This window comes from Drosophila grimshawi, unplaced genomic scaffold, assembly GCF_018153295.1.
Source record: "Drosophila grimshawi isolate 15287-2541.00 unplaced genomic scaffold, ASM1815329v1 contig_1367, whole genome shotgun sequence".
NCBI lineage: Eukaryota > Metazoa > Arthropoda > Insecta > Diptera > Drosophilidae > Drosophila > Drosophila grimshawi.
In genome coordinates, this window is record NW_025062889.1 from 6,936,143 (window position 1) to 6,954,813 (window position 18,671).

An 18,671-nucleotide genomic window follows, 5' to 3' on the forward strand; every position below is an offset into this window, starting at 1 on the left:
GGGTGATTCGAGCAAAATTTACTACTTCAGAAAGTTCGCTAGTAAGGACAAATTTGTACTGAAACTTTAGTCTATTGTTATTATTATACAATTAAAGTAGTTTTAAGTAAACTTCTGTACGTAGTCTTGGCACAAAAAATATCAAAAAAGATGTATAAAATCTAGTATTTTAATATCGATAACTATCGTTCAGCGTTGTATCGTGGCATTTCACTACTCCAAGTCTGCAGCCACACTCAGTTATGTTTTTGTTTTCTTGCTGAAAGTTTGCGGGTGGTTCGCGTCGGTTTATCGCGCGACTCTGGCTGGCGATCGAGAAAAGAAACGCATAAATCAATTTTAATGTGGCACAAAATTAATAAAATCTTTATAATTAACAATTAGTTAACACATCCATTTCAATGAACCGCAACAGAGCCCAGACACAAAACCAACTCAATTAAAAAAGCAACAAAGAAAATGGCGACGTAGCAAACAATAAAAGCCAACCACAACAACAACAACTAGGCAAGCAGCTTAATAAACTCTTTTTTTCTTCTTTTTTGTGTGTCGGCTGCACAAAAATTAATCTGGTTTTATGTTTTACTTTTATGCGTCGCGCGCGCGCCATTTGTAGTTGTGCGCGTGTGTGTGTCTGTGTTGCTGTGTGTGAGAGTGTTTGTAGAAAATACCATAAACCAACAACAGCAACAACAACAATAGTAATTAATGCCCTGTTACAGTTTTACATTTGTTTACTTTTGTGTGTCAACTTTCGTCGTGGTTGTGTTTTAATGTGATTGTGTCTCGCTTTTAGTTGCTCTCGTAAATTGAAAATTGGAAAACGGCCCACAAACCATTTTTACAGGTGAGCGATACCTTTTTCTTTTATAAGCGGCTTTAAATGTTTTTGTTTTGACATTTGCGTCCTGCCGCCTCCGCTGGCGTCGGCGCTGACTGCGCCATCTGTCATTGGTCTTCCTCTTGCTCCTTGCTGGCCATCTTCAGTGGCTGCCAGCTGTTCGGCTCTCCTTTGTTCAGAGTGGCCAGAGTGGCATCTGCAGGAAATTGGATTTTTGTTTTGTCTTGTTCCACGACAATAATGAAGGCAGCTGCATCTGCCTGCTGCTTATGTAATTAATAAACCAACACGTGTCAGCAAAGTCGGCGTTATGCTCGAGCGCCGATGTTGACGCGTGCTGCTGCTGCTGCTGCATTTAAGTGTGGGACAGACAACAATGACGCGCTGTGGCGGCAACTCTGGTCACTTTACATAATTTATGCACTTTTGTTTTCCACCGCCGTTCGCTGTTTAACACAAAACGCTCTTGTCGACAATTAAATGTGACCGTCCTTTTACGCATTGTGTTTTTTTTTTTGACTGCATTTGAAAATTTAAAGCGCGTTTACTTCAAACTCTTATTCATCTTCTTCTACTTCGTTTAGCTGAGCTTTGTACTCGTTGCGGCAAAGTACTCAGATTGCGCCATAAAGCTCATATAAATCAATAGAAAGCGTAGAGTACAAACACACACAAACACATACACAGACAGGCTCATAACTCCCTTGGCTGTAATTGAGAGAGACTCGCGACCGCTCAATATGCAGAGATTTGTGTGGGAATCAAATGATGTCTCGTTGCCGTCGCAACGGTTCCAATGAAGTGTTAGAATTGTCGTAGAAATGTGCAGGGGAGCAGTGGGCGGGGAACAGCTTAGAGAGCATTGCATTGCTTCTGGCAGAGAGAGCGCACAAAGAGAGCGCGCGAAGAGAGAGAGAGAAAGAGCGTGCGCAGGCCATTTAATAAAGATGGAGCCTTTTTCGAAGTTTCTGTACTAAACTCGTGTGGAGCGCGTGCTCACTCTCTCGCTCCCTCTCTCTCTCTCTCTCTCACTCGCTCGGTTGATGTAGCTCTTATTGGCTTATGCGGCAAGCAAAGTGGTTGACTGTCCACAGACCAAATGTGTGTGTGTGTGTGTGTGTGTGTTTGGATTTGTTTGCCTTTTTTGTGGCATACATTGCACAGTGGGACTAGCTTGTAAAAATGTAGTAAAAATATAATATAAATTAAATGTTCATTGTCAATGTCAATTTAAAATGAAATAAAACAAAGTTTACTAAAAGCTTTATGCAATCAACAGATAATCTATTTAAAACGTTTGCTAGTTATTTGACCTTGAGGCGAAGTAATGATAATGACTTGGACCCAGTTTTACAAGTTCCCATGCCACGATTACGATTGAATGCAAATGACTTACAAACATTAAACATTTCAACTGACCTCTAACGTTATATCGTACACAGATCTTTGAGCATACCAACAATAACAATGCCAGGTTGTAAATATTTATAAGACAAGTTTTTGCTCTTTGTTGCCTCACTGTGCAACACGAATTGAATGCATTTCACTCTGCTTAATCTTATCGTGCACTACACTGCGGGACATAAGTATGCAGACGCCTATCATCGAAACGGAGGGTTTTACTTATTAACTAATTTGCCAGCAACAACAAATTGTCAAGCCAATTGTTATTGTTTCAATTGCAACAAATTGCCTTACTTCTGTTTATGCCGCACAAAAAATAAATACCTAGAATCGAGCAGAGTTTTCAACTCAAGCACTCTCTCAGGCGTCTCTCTCTCTCTCTCTCTCTCTCTCTATATATCATTTTCGCTCTCTCCTCTCTCAAAGTTTTGGAAAACCGTACGGCAGGAGGACTCTGACTTGGAGTCGAACTTGAGCCGCGTTTTCAATACGCTTTGACTTGCGGTCGCCGTCGGCTCGTGCACGCTCCGCCTTTTTTTCGGCTAGTTCTTCGTTTCTTTTAAGCAGCAGCAGCAGCCGCCGCCGCCGCCGTCGTCGTCGTCGCCGCAGCGGCAACTTTTTTGCTCTGCCTTTTTCATATGCTTTACTTGTTTTGTGTGTGTGTGTGTTAGTGTTGGTGATACTTTAGTCTCTCCGTGTGTGTGTGTGTGTGTAAAAGAAATTTGCACAGAATTTTCCAACGCGTTTTTGTTCAACAAAATCAATTGCAATTTATGCAAAATTTGTAATTAATGCTCATTTTTATTGAGCTTTTGTGTTTGTGTTAAAAATTGTTGCCGAAATCAACGTTTTCAAATGGTAATTTGCATATTTTTGGCACAGTTGTTGCGAATTGTATTCCCCCAAAAAAAAAGCGTGTGTGTGTGTGTCTTGCTTGCTGTGTGTGTTTGTATGTGTGTATGTATGTGTATACGTATGTGTGTGTGCGTAGTAGTAGTAAACGCACTTTGCAAGTGGGTGGCAAGTGGTTGGGCACTAAAAAGTTCAATGTAGCTGTAAATGCTCTCCTTCTACTCCTCCTGCTCCGCTCTTACTATTGTTGTTGTAGCTTTGTTCGCATTTGCTCGCTTTACAACTTGTTCGCGTTTTTTGACCAAAAAGCTTGGAATTGATGGCCGTTTTTGGAGCTCTTCGTGTACGTGCTGACAGCCGCCTTATTTGGTCTGTCTGTCTGTTTGTCTGTCTGTCTGTGTGTCTCTGCTTCTGACTGTCTTGTCTGGTGCCATATGCGTTTTGCATTAACCGTTAACTGCACGTACAGTGTTCCCCTCTCTCTCCCTACCTCTCTCTGTTTCACTCTGTCTCTGTCTCGCCCACACATTTGACACATCTTCGGTGCATTTGTGGGACTCCTACGAGCTTTTTATGGCTCGCTTGTGTTGTTTGCTCCTCCGTTCTTGGCGTTGCCAGATGATGAAACCTGAAAACAACAACAATAACACAAAAGACAATGCAATAACAACTACAACTACAACTCCCTTTTACAGGCAAAACAAGTTTATGCTGCTTGCGGCCATTGTTGTTGTTGTTGCTGCTGCTGCTGCTGCTGCTGTCCTCTTCTCCTCTGCTTTGCTTTTCTTACAAGATCAACATCTCCAGTTATCGACAGGCACAGCGACACCATCTTATTTTGTTGTAGTTGTCGTTGTTGCTGTTGCTGCTGACAAAACACGCTAGCAGCAACAATGCAGCACAGCTCAAGTACAAAACACACACAGAAAACCCTAGACTTGCAACTCTTTGGGGCGTGGCAAACATACAAAAATAAGAAAAACGAACAACTTTAAAAGAAATGTAAGAAAAAATGCACCCGAAAACTTTTTTTTATCAGCTTTGCCTTTTTGAGAAAGTGTATGGAAAAGTGTCTCATGACATATGCAAAGCACCCGCAACAAACTGAAAATACAATAGCGAATGATGTGCTCTTGAGATACCCTGTAAAATAAGCAAGAGAGATGGTCGGGGAACAGGTAGAATGTAGATTTTAAAACATTACATTGGTTTTCTTTGTTTATTCAAATTATATTTATGGAAAAAATGTCAATTAAATTCCTATCAGCAGAAAAGATTTATCTACACCAATCTATAAATAAGCACTACTGTATAATATGTAAAATGATATACAATAAAAGAATGTATAGAAAAAATATTTATTCTCCAAAAAGAATCAATGTATTAAATTACAATTAAAGTGCTCAGATCTCCAAGGCACTAAACTTTTAAGAGCTGTTTGTCGAACCGGTGTTGTAAGTGTTGTATCTGCATCTTTTGTAGAGGGTGTAACAGAAAACCGTTGTCAATAAGTCGCGCTGACTGCTTGGTTGGTAATGAAGTGTTGCCTGGGCGGTCCCTCTTTATCTACCAAGCTTAATGACACCCACACACTCTTAAACACACACACACACATACATAGATGTATAATATATATATACACATATATATGTATCGCTGCTAAGCACCGTTAATAAACATGAGAATGGGACTCGCTTCATTTGATTTCAGCCGCCTCGTCTCTCCTCTCGTCTCTGCTCCCTCGTCCCAGTTCCAGGCATATGAATCTGGCCATTAAGTGGTAGATGCGGGAGGGGAGGGGAGGAGGGGGTATGTTTTATTCGGGGGTGGCTGGGCATCAACTAAGTTGATGTGGCTGTTGGCCCGGTCTGCTGATAGATTGTTGCCGCCTGTGTTGCTGTTGCCGTTGCCGTTGCCATTTTATTGCGCTCCATTTGGCTGATTACTCATGCCAGTAAACTTTAACGGCGACAACAGCAATTGATTGACAATTTAACGAACTTCAAATACACTTACACATATCCATGGGTAATTGATTCAACTGATGGCAATGATTATTAAATGTGACATGTGCATGCAATAAATCGAATATATATGCAGGTTTTTTTTAAATAACATTTTTCATTTTGATTTCATAATTTTCTTTCCCTCTTTTACTTGATATGTGTTAAAATAAAGTCACAGTTTCATTGACTTTGCCACAACGCTCGAAAGTTGAATGATTTCTTATTGGGCGTCCCATTCAAAAATTAAGCAACTCTCAATATTCTCTCTCTCGTTCTCTCTCTCTCCCCCATTGACTAGAGTATTGCGGTTCCTCTGTACGCAGCTCTATCTGCCTGTTTGTATATGTGCACCTATATATATATATATATATGTATATATATGCGTGTGTGTCTGTGACTATGTCTGTGTGTGTGTAAACATAATTATTTTTAGTTGCTCAGCATTTTTGCTGCTAACTTCAAAACCGCAACTCCGCTACAATGTATATACACACATACACACACAATAATTGATATGTGTATGTGTGTGTGTGACGACAATCAATAAATCTTTCAGCAAGCGCTGCCCTTTGTAATAGTTTTGCATTGTGTTCGGAGTTTCTAATAGGAAAAGGCCGCCCAAGCGTCCAATTGCATTTCCAATCAGTTTTTATGCACACACACACACAGGAGCAAGTGTTGTGCTCATTATGATTACTCACCACCCACACCCAACTGCAACAGCAACAACAACAACTGCAATGTTGTGTTTGCATTTTATACGCCGGGGGGCGTCCTGTGGGTGTTTGTATGCCATGTTTGCAATTAAATGTGCAAGCAACAAAAGGCAAAAGCAAAAATGTACTCATAAAAATGGGCAGTAAACCACACAAAAAAAAAATGGAAGAAAAAAAAAACAGGCAGACAAACAGACAAACAAAAAACTGTTAGCCCAAAATGCAAGCCGGCCGCACGGTTCAACAACATCTGCAAATGCGCGCAGCTGGGCGAATGGGGTGTGTGAGTTTGTGTGTGTATGTGTGTGTGTGTTTGTGTGGGTGACAACAACGAAAGCAACGACAACAACAACAAATCGCAACCCACATTTGTGTATCGTTTGCAGTTTGATATACTACCCTACTACAACTTTACCGCTGCTCTGCGCGCTCTCTCCCTCTCCATTTCTATCTCCCGCTCCATCCCTCCGTCTCTCTCTGCCATTCTCTCGCTTGTTTTTAGCTCTCCACCGCTTCTTCGGCTGCAGTTTTTTTTTTTCGTTAATTTTCGTTTCACGTCGCATACATAAAAATTCATTAAAGGCAGTCGACAACGTCGTCGACGGACTTGTAAATGAAATTTACTACTGCCACCGTTTTACGTGTTGTTTTTTTCTTCTCTCCTTTTTTGTCGCAGCTTTTGCTCTGCTTTTGCTACGTCTCGGCTCCCACACACACACACACACACACACACATTCGCGCGTTATGAAATTTACCACCTGCTTTTTTTTGCGGTATTCGTTTTCGTTACTCTTTGTCACACTCGCCATGAGCCGGGCGGGCATCGAGTACTTAATCGAACAGGTGGCTGTCTACTGTAATTGATTGTGGCTTGTTATCGATAAACGCAGCAGTTATTGTATCGCTTAACTGTTTCACTAGAACTGCATATTAAAGCTTTGGTTTTGGTTCTCTGGTTTTTATTGCTTCCCAGTATTGTGTGGTTGCTTTTTTCTCGCTAATGTTAATGACATGGCTGTTCGTGACTTTTGCCAGATTTGCTAACTGCCTGCCTGCTGCCTGCCTGTGCATTTTTCAAGTGTATTATGACGTCGCGCCTAGACACAAGCCACAGGCCAACATCTAGATGACGTCTCCCCTCTCTGAACCCCCACCACTCCCTATGGCAAATCCAACCCACTGTCAACGAACTTTGACATCGTCGCTGTCTCCCTCCCTCTCTGTCTTGCTGCTGTTCTCCCCTCCGTGTTTGCTTTTAGTTGTGTTTTGTGAATGAAATTTGTAATACGATGCTACGGGCCACACAGGCACAGTGGGTCAATTTAAACATTTCTTAAAGCGCACTAAATACAATTGTTGGCAAGCATATTTATTTGTTTTGTTTGTTGTTTAAAATAGAAATTGAAATTAACTTCACTTTGAATATTGTCCTAATAATCATCTAATAAATTTATGGGCTTGCAACTGTCCACTGTGCAGGCACTCGTGTGGCACTCTGTGGCAGTTTATTGACTTGCCGCAGCGTGGCGTGCGCGTGTGTAAACAGTGTGACCCTATTTTTAGAGCTAGACCAACGAAAATTGATGTCCAATTATGCAGATTTTGTTGCTGCAAATGCCTGCCACAAACCGGCAGATGTGCAGCAGATGTGTAGCAGTTGCTTGCACCCTACACATATTTATATACATGCATATATGTGCAAGCATATTTCTAATGCATAGTTTCGTTATTTGTGCTTGCAGGCGTTGCCACAGCTAATTTGGCCAGCATTGCGGCCAGCAGCAGCAGCAGAAGAAGAAGCAGAAGCGCGCCATGCATCGCTCACTGAAGCCGCACACAACGACGGCACAAGCTAAAAAGGTACAGCCGCCAACAATACCAGGAGATCAGCAACATCAACAGCAGCAACAGCAAAATCAGCAGCAGCAGCATCTGCAACAATTGTCACCCACCTCGCCCCTTGGCCATCATCAACAGCAACATCATCTTCAACATCAACATCACCATCAACATCACCAACAGGCGCTGATACCGCTGTACAGATTAAGCGGCCCATTGCGACATCATCAGCAGCAGCAGCAAGTGGACGATGGCATTTGTGGCATGAGTGGCAGCAGCATTGTTTCGTCGCCCTCGCTGGAGGAGGGCGGCTTCAATTTGCCACGCGAGACGAGCGTCGCTCTCCGTCTGAAAGATGAGGCGGTAACAGGCGCAGTCGGAGCTGGGACAGCAACAGGCGCAGGAGGAGCAGCGGGAGCAGGCGTAACTGCCACAGTTGGTAGCAGCAGCAACAGCGGCGGCAAACCACCGGCACCACCCAGCATTGTTGCCTGTCCGCCGCCCGTCTTCTGTGCCACTCTGCGTGAACCGCTCACCCACAAGGCGGCCGTTTATTATCATCAGCAGTTGGCGCTGCAGGAAGATCAGGGCATCGACTTAACCCAGTCACCTGGTCGGGACTCACCCGGCTCGTCATCCGGTTCGGCTGGTTCGGGGTCAAGGCATAGCACCGCTAGCTTAGATTCGGGTCGTGCCTCGTCCTATTTGACGGGCGTTTCCTCGTCGGGCGCCTCGATACGAGCGCCACTCTCCTCGCCCCGCTGCAGCTCGGTGAGCTCCTGCTCGATTGGGAGTGTTGATCGGCAGCGCAACGATGAGCTCATCATTGACTGGCTGCTGGAGATGAAACATGAGGAATATGCTCAGCTATTCATTGGTGCTGGCTACGATTTGCCAACGATTGCACGCATGACACCCGAGGATCTCACCGCCATCGGCATCAAGAATCCGCATCATCGGGAGCGCATCAAGCAGCGCATCGACAAGCTGCAGGTGCTCGACAATTTGCCACACTTTGTGCCGGTAAGTAAACAAAGCAATAAACCCAACAATGCCAACAAGAACAACAACAACAAAAGACGATCCGCAAACCGGTTTCGCTTTTCTATCTAATCAGCAAAGCGGAGCAACTCGTGATATTTGCATAAAGTCAAGTTTAGTCATTTCAGTCAACATGCACAGCAAATACTAATTTGTCAAATTGGCATTAAATGCGACACACCAAAGGTGACGTTACCTATATATATATCTATATAGTATGCATAGCTAGGAATGAATAATGTATATACTGCTTTATACAAATTGTCTCTTTAAGAACTAAAATTGACTTAGAATTCCCTTTCAAATCTTTTCTCCGGCTACAAGCTATTCAACAACTTCCCACGGCTTAAATATCAATAAAAGAATGTTTCAATGAAGATTTCTCGCTCTCATCTTGAGTAGCTCGGCAGCTTGCTTTAAGTCGCTGCCTCTTTATTTGTTTCTACAACTTATCATATTTATATACACAATTCATTAAAATGGCATTTGCAAGCGTGCTGCAAAAACTGGTTTCTCACATTAAAAAGCGCTGTCAGCAAATGATCTTTTTTTTTTTTTTTTTTATTTTTTGTTTGTTAATGAAAGAATTTCGTTTAATATGCGCACATTAATTCCCATCAGCAATTCAACTAACAAATACTCAGCTATATAAACAGACAACATATACAAAAAAAGAAATAAAAATAATAATATTAAATCCACTCAAGCCGCGTGAACTTCGCTCAAGTTGGCCAATTTATGCAGCGTGTTGGCAAACTGGCGCCACTGAGCACCTGTACAGGTGACACTAAGGAAGGTAACCCGCCGGGGGAGGGAGCAAAGCATGGGGCAGATTGGGGCGGGGGCTACGAGAGCAATGGATCTCAAGTGCTCGTTAACATTGGTTCCGACAGATCCAAATGGCCAGTCAAGAGTCATGTTTTTCTTGGCTAACAACTAATTTCCGGAGCAAGGTTTCTAATGCGAGTATAATTATGGGATTAAAGAGTGCGCTTGAAAAGATAACAAGACTCAATCAAATTGAAACTGATTATTAAGTCATTTTGAATACCTAGTTGTTAAACTACATTGTTATACATTCCAATTCTATTTCAAGTTGCTATTCTTGTGGGGGTTTTTTAAGCAAATATTCTATATTAACTCCAATTAAATTTCACTAAAAGATACTGCTGATAAGTTTGCAATCTGATTCAGACACGCTTTGAACGCAAAGTTCCGCTACAAATATTCACAGCCGTTGGCTTATCCACATCATTTTTTGTATGTGCAACGTTACTCGATCAGATACGTGACACAATAAAGTGCAACACGACTCTCTTATCGATATGCAGTTCACGTGCAACCAGAAACAAGTTTCCCATCAAATTTGGTGCTCAAGCCCTCTCAAAACCTCATTTTGAGACACCACACAGAGCATTACCATAATTGCAATGCAACATTAAAAACATTGTACGTGTCAGTTGCTTGAATAAACTTCCTTATATGAAACTCTGAATTGACTCAGAAAGAAACTACAACTCTACAAGGTTTATCGATAAGTATCGATGTCGTATTGCTACTGTTACGAACTTTGACAGATCAACAGCTTAGCCAATAGCAGAAAACTGAAGTAGATGAAATAGTCAGAGCAGCTTGGGTAGCAATATCATAAGGTAAACAGCTCCATTGCTGCGCTCTCTCTCCATTCTTGCTCTTTTTGCTATTTCTACAAATACAGAGCATAATGGAAATTTGTTTGCTTCTGCTACTGCTATTGCTCTTGCAAATTAGAGAGCAGAGCGGAGCAGAAGGAGAATTTCAGCCTTTCAGTTTGCTATTGCTCTCTGTTCAGATTTATTTCTATTGCTCTTGCGCTGCTACGGGGAGTCGTAAATTCAAGCACTGACTGTAAATAATCATCAGATAATTATTGAACTGTGCAGCTAGCGATAAGTCAAGAAAGCATATTATTCCATTATGCACACTTTATGCATTTGAGCAGCTTTATGCATATGACAAATGCTATTCACAGCAGTAAACAACAATAGCAATAACAATAACAATAACCATAACTTTGACTGCATTTTAAGTTTGGCTGATTCATTGATTTCGTCAGCGTCTCAAAAAGCGCTTTTAGGCTTTTAGGCACGCATGCATTCACAAACACATTCCCCGCCACCCACCTGTCTTTTGTCTGCCCACCTGACTGCATGCATGCATGCCACAAAATGTTTGCCCCTGTCTGTGTGTGTGTGTGTGTGTGTGTGTGTGTGTGTGTTGTGTTTCCGAACTGAAACCGAAATTTCATTTATCGCTTTTACATCTCCAGCTCTCCAAGTCGACCAACTCGGACCGCATTCCATAGTTACTCGCTCTTAATTGCTTGATTCAAATTATAACCTCCGGTTAGTTTATCGGCTTCCATCTTTTGTTTTTCGATTTTTTTTTTATTTGGTTCGCCCCATTTGTTCAATAATAACTGAGCATAGTATTTATTCATTTATTCTGCAACGATTTCTAACGCGCTTTGCTTTGCCGCTGTGCAATTTTTCAAGTCAAGAATGACCTCAGCCTTTGTGTGCTGATCCGTCTTTTATTTCAGTTTCAAAATGCGCCATAAACTTTTTGTTTTTATTTGTATTTTTTTTTTGTTGGGGTATTAGCCGTATAGAATTATAGAATTATTGTTGTATTTTATTTATTTTTTCGTTGTTTGCTGTTTGTATAACACTCCGTGACTGTTTTCGCAAGTTTTGTGCTGTTTGTTGTCGACTTGTTACTGTAGCCGAACTCACTCAGATCGCTGACTGTTATCGTCTCTCTATCTACACTCAGATAAACAACAAAAATATTTCTCAAAATTGGTATTAAGCAATTTTTTTATTGTTTATTCTTTTTTATTATTTATATGTTTTTTGTTGATTTTTTTTTTATACATGAATCTATTGCTGAATACGAGTCCTGACTGTATTCGAAATATATTGCAGTATATAAGATATGAACAGTTGACCTGGAGCCAGCGGAAAACACATTCATAATAAGTTCTTTATTTATTTTATTATTTAATATTTCAACTTTAAAAATTCTAATTCACTATTTTCAACTACTTTTGCCGAGTGCAGCTGTTGATCGACGTTACCTTTTGGGTGTGGTGCCAACTCTACTTACATCATACCTATACAATTAATGTACATAGATATATAGATATATACATATATATATGTATATATATGTGCTGTAAATGCATGCAAAATCGTGCTGGGCACCTTCATTAGCTGACATTCTAAAAAAACATAAACGATAAATAAGAAAAAAGTAGACCTGAGAGCTAAGCACAAAATCCCAACAATTCCCGCTTATGATCACAGCCGGCACTTTCTTTATCTGGCGAAAAAGGAAATAAAGCAAAATACCTCAACATAATGAGAGCGAGAGAGAGAGAGAGATAGAAAAAGGTTATTAAACATCGTCAACGACGTGTCGTTTGGCAATCTCTTGGGACGGCACATATATATGTGTGTGTATGTATGTGTATGTGTGCGTACCTTTCCAGCCAAAGCAAAAACAAAAACCGCAATCAAACAACGACCTTGAAGCTCAGCACAAAGTGCTTGTTGCTGTTGTTGTTGCCGTTATTAGACACTCAAATAGTATTTAGTTTTCGACCTGACGTACTCACGCTTAACTTTAGATATACATATATATGTATATATATATATATTTATTTATATACTTTTTTTTTGGTATGTACAGTTTGCTGGAAAACCAGTTTTATATTTTCGCTGTTGACCATTATTGTTGTTGTCGGTTGTAGTCTATTGGCTGCTGTATGCTGGTCTGATGTGTTTGGTGTCATACCATATGCTACCTGCTAATGAGCTGCAAAGTAGAAAACCAAATATATATATATATATATATATTTATATACATATATATGTATATGTACACATATCTGCATACACTCGGTCATCGCTGGAATGACGTTAAATAAATATTTTTCCTAAAGTTAAGTTTTATTGAAGAGGATAAATATGTCGTGTCCAAGCAAGATGCTCTCCACAAATATGCATTTGTAATTAGCATCTGCGCAATGTGCAGTTAGCTGTCATCAGTTAACGATTGCTGAGTAGCGTAGAGTTGGCTTAGCTCAGCAAAAGAAATAATACATCTACAGATATTATAGATATTGGAGATTAACGGTTTTTCTTGAATTTATTTGTAGAGTTGTTTGTACAGAATAATGCTGAAGGAGTTAAACCAATTTTGCAATTGAGCAACTCCAAAAAGTGTACAACATTCGTGTAGTATAAATTTAAATATCATAAATAGTAATTTTTTTCATTTTATTTAATTTAACTTTATTATATTTATTTTTATAATTTATTATATTTATCTCCGTCGACTGATTCGAATTGACATTAAATAACTAAATAAGAGATTCATTTAAAATATAGCTATTTTGGAGACATCAACATTGGTAAATGTTACTCAAAATGACAAAAATGTAATGTAGATTAATGGAGTAATAACTGTTTCGTCTTGTGGAATATGCTAGAAAACTCGAGCCGAAAACAGTATAAAAAGAGAGCAGACAGCAGCCAAGGGAAGATTGAAGGAATGAAACAGCAGCATTCAAATTCGATTAATAAAATAGAAATCAACGGCAATTTGGACAGTCAGCTAAAAGCAATAGCTTCAAAAGTTATTAACACGTCACATGAAAAAAAAAACAAGAAGAGAAGCAAGTAAGCAGGGCTTAGCAAAAGTGATCGACTAGCAGATACTCTGTGTTTATATTGTAGAGTCTGTTTTAATTTTATTTATTTATTCAATGCCAACTAATATCACGCTGAAAATAAAAAATTAATTAAACTAATGATACATTTATATTTGGAAACATTATTTTTAATTGAAATTTAATTAAAAATTCTACACAAAAAAATGTGAAAAATAGCTGTTGCATACATTTATCTTATGGTAGCACATCCTATTCTCAGTGTATGATTGTAGGGTATATTAATTCACCGATGTTGATGATTTTTGACTGCGTTGCGTGTGTGTTTGTGATGTATGTGTGTGTGTGTGTGTCTGTCTATGTGTTTGCTGGTTTGTTGTGGAGACTTTGGCTACCGTTTAATGACAGGCAGAGCAATGAAAGCGGCGACGACGTCGACATCAACATCAACGTCGACGAGTTGTGTCTCTTTACCCGTTTTCTTTATGTTTGTGCTTTGACGCGATTTATGTCATATCTTATCAATTACAACTGATTAGAGCCGCGACGAGCTCATCAACAGCAACAACAGCAGCAGCAGCGGGAGACGAACGCAATGCTCACTCGCTCGCAGCGCCCAATCCCCCTTTTCCCCTTTCATTTTTTACATGTTGTTTGTGGTATCAGCGATTTGGCCTGGAATTAGTTCATGGACAAATTGTAGCCGGTGACTGCCAACGTTGGTTGAGTTTACTCTTAATCGCTTTCGATTAGTAGACACATAAATAAATCTATCTATATATAAATATATATGTGTATATAGAAAATGATCGACATGAATTTTCTCTACATTTATAGGGCTCCATTGAGGAGTGGCTGCAGCTGTTGCGCTTGGAGGAATATATACAACCACTGCTGGAGCAGAACTACAAAACGGTGCGCGATGTCACCCAAGTGACTTGGGAGGATCTCGAGGACATTGGCATTGTCAAGTTGGGCCACCAGAAGAAGATACTGCTGGCCATCAAGCGGGTCAAGGACATTATCAGCGGCAAATGGAATCCGGGCGGTGGCAATGCCTATCAGCAGCAGGTAAACGACACTAGAATTATGACCCGCATAGTATGCCAGATAGACTCGCAGTCGAAGTTGTGCTTGTGACAGGCACCCAAAGAGGGGCGTTACTTGGAAATAAGAATATGACGTCAAGCGGAATGTTTTCAGCCGCTTGCTTCAAGTTTTGTTTAAACGCTAGTCTTATATTTGTTTATTGGTTAGAAACAAAATGCGTAGCATTCCGCATTGATTTATGTTTATTTATTAAACAAATACTTTACCTATAATTTGATATTTCTTGTTCGTTTTTTTAGTTTAATTTAATTTTTTGCATATAATTTTTTAATTTGGCAACTTTTTCTTTTCTCATTTTCTTCGATTACATAATGATTTGATTAATGGGCGACGCGCACCCGCTAGGAATACCAGCAACGCAAGCCGTGGCAATTCAATGTGCCCATACCGAGTACGCCATCTTATGTGCCAACCACACGCGTCTCCTGGGACGACACCAAGATCTATGCAACGGCGACTACGTCAACGGCAATGCCAGCGCATATCTTGACCAATGGCCACAGCGGTGGCCTGAGCCATGTCGGTGGGGGGGATGCCTATTATTGCACGGGCAGCAATCACGAGTGTTGCAACGGCAACGATGTGGTGCTCATTAAGGTGGGTGTGTGGCTAAGTGTGTGTGTGTGTGTGTGTGTGTGTGTCTGAGTACTCGACAAATGTCAGTCGTTTGCAGTCGTCGTCCTTGAACTTTAAAGTGGCAGCAACTACAAATGCATTCTCTCTCTCTCGCTCTTTCGCTCTGTGCAGGTGCGTCAGCCGCGTGGCAAGAGCCTGGAATCGCTGGAGGATATACATGACAACAGCACGCGCAGCCATTTGACCTTTAGCCACTACACGACCACAGACTATGGACACTTTGGGCCGCCCACAACAGCAGCCGCAGCCGCAGCGATGGCTGCAGCAGCCACACTTCAGCAGCAGCAACACCATCAGTTGCTCCAACAGCAACACCAACAACAACAACAGGCCGCAGCTCGGCTGCTTGGCAGCAATGCAGCAGCGTTGGCCTGGCGACGTTCCTACGATGATGGCGACATTACACCCACCAACGATGCCACACGCGAGCTGCTCTACGAGGAGGGCGGCGGCACACTGCCCCGCCAGCAGCGTGGCATCCTCCAGCGAGCAGTGCTGAATACAATGCCACCGTTGGAGCATCATCACTACATGAATGCGGCGGCGGCGGCAGAGTATGTGACGGCAGGCGGTGCCGATTCCACAACGGTGAGTAAACAGTGTCAAAAACAGAAGGGACAAGATCTCAACGAGCACTCAATGATGCTATCTTCTGCCAATCTCAATTGAAATCTTGTCTCCTCATCTATGCCAAGTGCTAAATTCTAATCGAATTTTAATGTTGCAGGCCTTTCTCGGCGGCAGTCCGTTGACGGGCAAGAAGATAGCGCCCGAGCCGCCAAGGCGTCACTGCAGCATACGCAACTCGCGACAGTTGAGCGTGGAGGCGACGCAACAGGCTGCAGCAGCAGCAGCAGCTGGCGCAAGCAATCAACAGCAACAACAACAACAACAGCAGCAACAACTACAACTGCAGCAGCAGCAACAGCACATATTCTATGGCCACACGGCGCAACATTGGCAGCAGCAGCAAATTGGAGGAGTTAACTCGCAGCAGCAGCAGCAACCGATCTATGCAAACTATGCAACCATTCAGCAGACAACGGCGGAGATACACTGCGAGAAGTATCATGACAATAAGTCAAATTCCAGCATAGATTCGATTGACACGATACCGTTTGCCAATGAGAACACCGGCACCATTAAGCAGCGACTGCTTAATCGCCAGGAGCTGCAGTCGAGCGTTGCCGGTGGAGGTGGAGTTGGTGGATTGACGGGATCAGTGCTGAGTGCTGGACACCATGCGGCCGGCACGCATTTGCATTCGTCCAGTTCCAGTTCCAGTTCGTCGTCGACAAACACCATTGCCAACAATATAGCGCATTCGTTCCATTCGCTGAAATCTTCCAGTTCGCTGCACGACGCAACACTCGCCCGCAGCGACAGCATGAACAGCACGGCGAGTGCCGGGAGCAGTGCTCTCCACTTGCGTTCACCCACTTTGGCAGAGGCAGCATCAGCAGCAGCAGGCAGCGGTGGTCTGATGGAATCATCGGCATCGCCAGAGCCAACGATTGCATCTGCTCCTGCTGCTTCAGCAGCGCCTGCACCTGCTGCCGCTGTTAATGCAACAGTGCCGCCAAAAGTATCGGTCAATGTGCTCAACGATATTGGCAATATGCTCGCCAATTTAACCGATGAACTCGACGCCATGCTCGAGGAGGAGAAGCGTGTGGGTCTCAACATTGACAGTGAGTAAAGAGCGGGGGAGACAGACAAAGAGATCAAAAGTAGAAAGCAAAGTTTCCTTAAGCTAAAAAAACTCCCAAATCACAAGCGAGAGAACATTTCACGTAGTGTAGCTGAAATTTTTGTGTGTAATCGTCGTCGTAGTTACTCGTAACTCGTTACTCGTTACTTTGTTTCTGCCTGCGTCAAGTTTTTCAGTGTTTTTACTTTGTATTGAATGTTTAGTTTTTAGTATTTTGTTTGTATTATCTATAATTTTATTGGTAAAGTTCAGTGTTTTGTGTACTCGTTGGAAAGTGTATCGAGTGCTAGCAACGAGTGGACGAGTATGCCTAAGAAAATATTTTCGAATAATTGGTCTATATATATATATGTTATAGCGAACATAAATCTAATATTATAAATACTTAAACAGGAACAACAATTTTTACTGCTTTTGATTTTATTTTTATTCAACAATTCCTGCAATTTAGAAGACATTCCAAAAAACCGCAAACCCAATTTTGTTTTGCTATAACATAAATGAAACCAATGAATAAACGATTAAAAGTATTTAAATTGTGTAATTGACAAGGGCCAGTTTAATTATTTATATTTTTTTTAAATACACGCATGTGTAACAAATGTAACTTGAAGAACTAAAACAGAAAAGCTTTTGAAAAACGTATACTTTTGTACTTTCCCTATGAATGTTAACAAGAAAAACAAAAATCACACAACAGAATTAAAACTAAATACAAAAAGCAAAAATATCGAAAAATGATGGAAAAAATAAGCGCAAATTGCATATATGCAACACTTGCATAGTTAATATATAGCATAATATATATATATATATATATACATATATATATATGTGTATACATTTAATAAATATTTAAACAAGAAAATCATTTATATGGGCAAGTATTTAGTGGTTTGATACTAAACAAAAAGGAGAAGAATAAAAATAAATACAGAGAAACTGCAAAGCACACAACAAGAAACAGAAAACACAAAAAAAAGCAACAAATAACTATTTAGCAAAAACTTTTCTACTACAAAAGAGCTACAAATGCATTTGTTTAGTATTTATTTGCAAAACATTTGTATTTTCTTTAATTTTCTTAAATCAACATTAAAAAAAACAACTAGATATCGAATTAAACTACAAATTCAGTTGTTTAATCATCATTTACTTGTGACACTTGTGTTTTATATACTATATTTTAAATATGTATACAAATCAATACAATGCAAAAACAAAAACAAAAACAAAAAACAGAAATAACAATAAAATAAACAAGCAAAATCTATATGAATGAATGTATAATTAAGTGTTATTCCATATAAACTATAAAATTCATTATATATTAAATATACAAATTATATATATATTTAAATATATATTAGCGTTACATTAAGCAAGCAAATACGGGCATGAATGCTAAATAACGTATAGAAATTCCGTGGTATACACTTCTATTGCCTTTCTTTATCATTTACTTAAATAAACGTTTTTTAGTGAAACAAACATATTGTTTTTGTTTCCATTCAACAATTTTTCAGTTTTAAAGCAAATTTTTGCGCTAAGTTAATTTGTTTTGGTGCGCATATCATTAGTAATTGAAATTGGAAATATACATATACGTATACATATATGCATATAGTACATATATATATTAACAAAAACAGAAACTCACACAAAATGTAAAGCACATAATGGACAAAACAAAAATGATAACAAACAAAACCAAACAAATTAAATAAAATTTCATAGTAAAAATGAGTGAATTGATTTTATTACGGGTATTCTAATTCTGCAGTAGCCTCACAGTAAATTC

At 40.4% G+C, this 18,671-nt stretch overlaps 1 protein-coding gene across 2 annotated transcripts; it reads left to right on the forward strand.

The window, feature by feature from the left end:
* Positions 1-497: 497 nt before the first annotated feature.
* On the forward strand, positions 498-17,229 carry LOC6560398. 2 transcript variants are annotated; one of them, XM_032734227.2, is made up of 6 exons: positions 498-847; positions 7,562-8,681; positions 14,251-14,484; positions 14,869-15,120; positions 15,271-15,747; positions 15,887-17,229. In XM_032734227.2, the coding sequence occupies exons 2-6, from the start codon at positions 7,632-7,634 to the stop codon at positions 16,856-16,858; spliced, it is 2,985 nt and encodes a 994-aa protein (XP_032590118.1). In that variant the 5' UTR covers positions 498-847; positions 7,562-7,631; the 3' UTR covers positions 16,859-17,229. The 2 variants fall into 2 exon arrangements, with proteins under 2 accessions (XP_032590118.1, XP_032590119.1); XM_032734228.2 differs by lacking the exon at positions 498-847 and adding an exon at positions 3,036-3,103.
* The last annotated feature ends 1,442 nt before the right edge of the window (positions 17,230-18,671 follow it).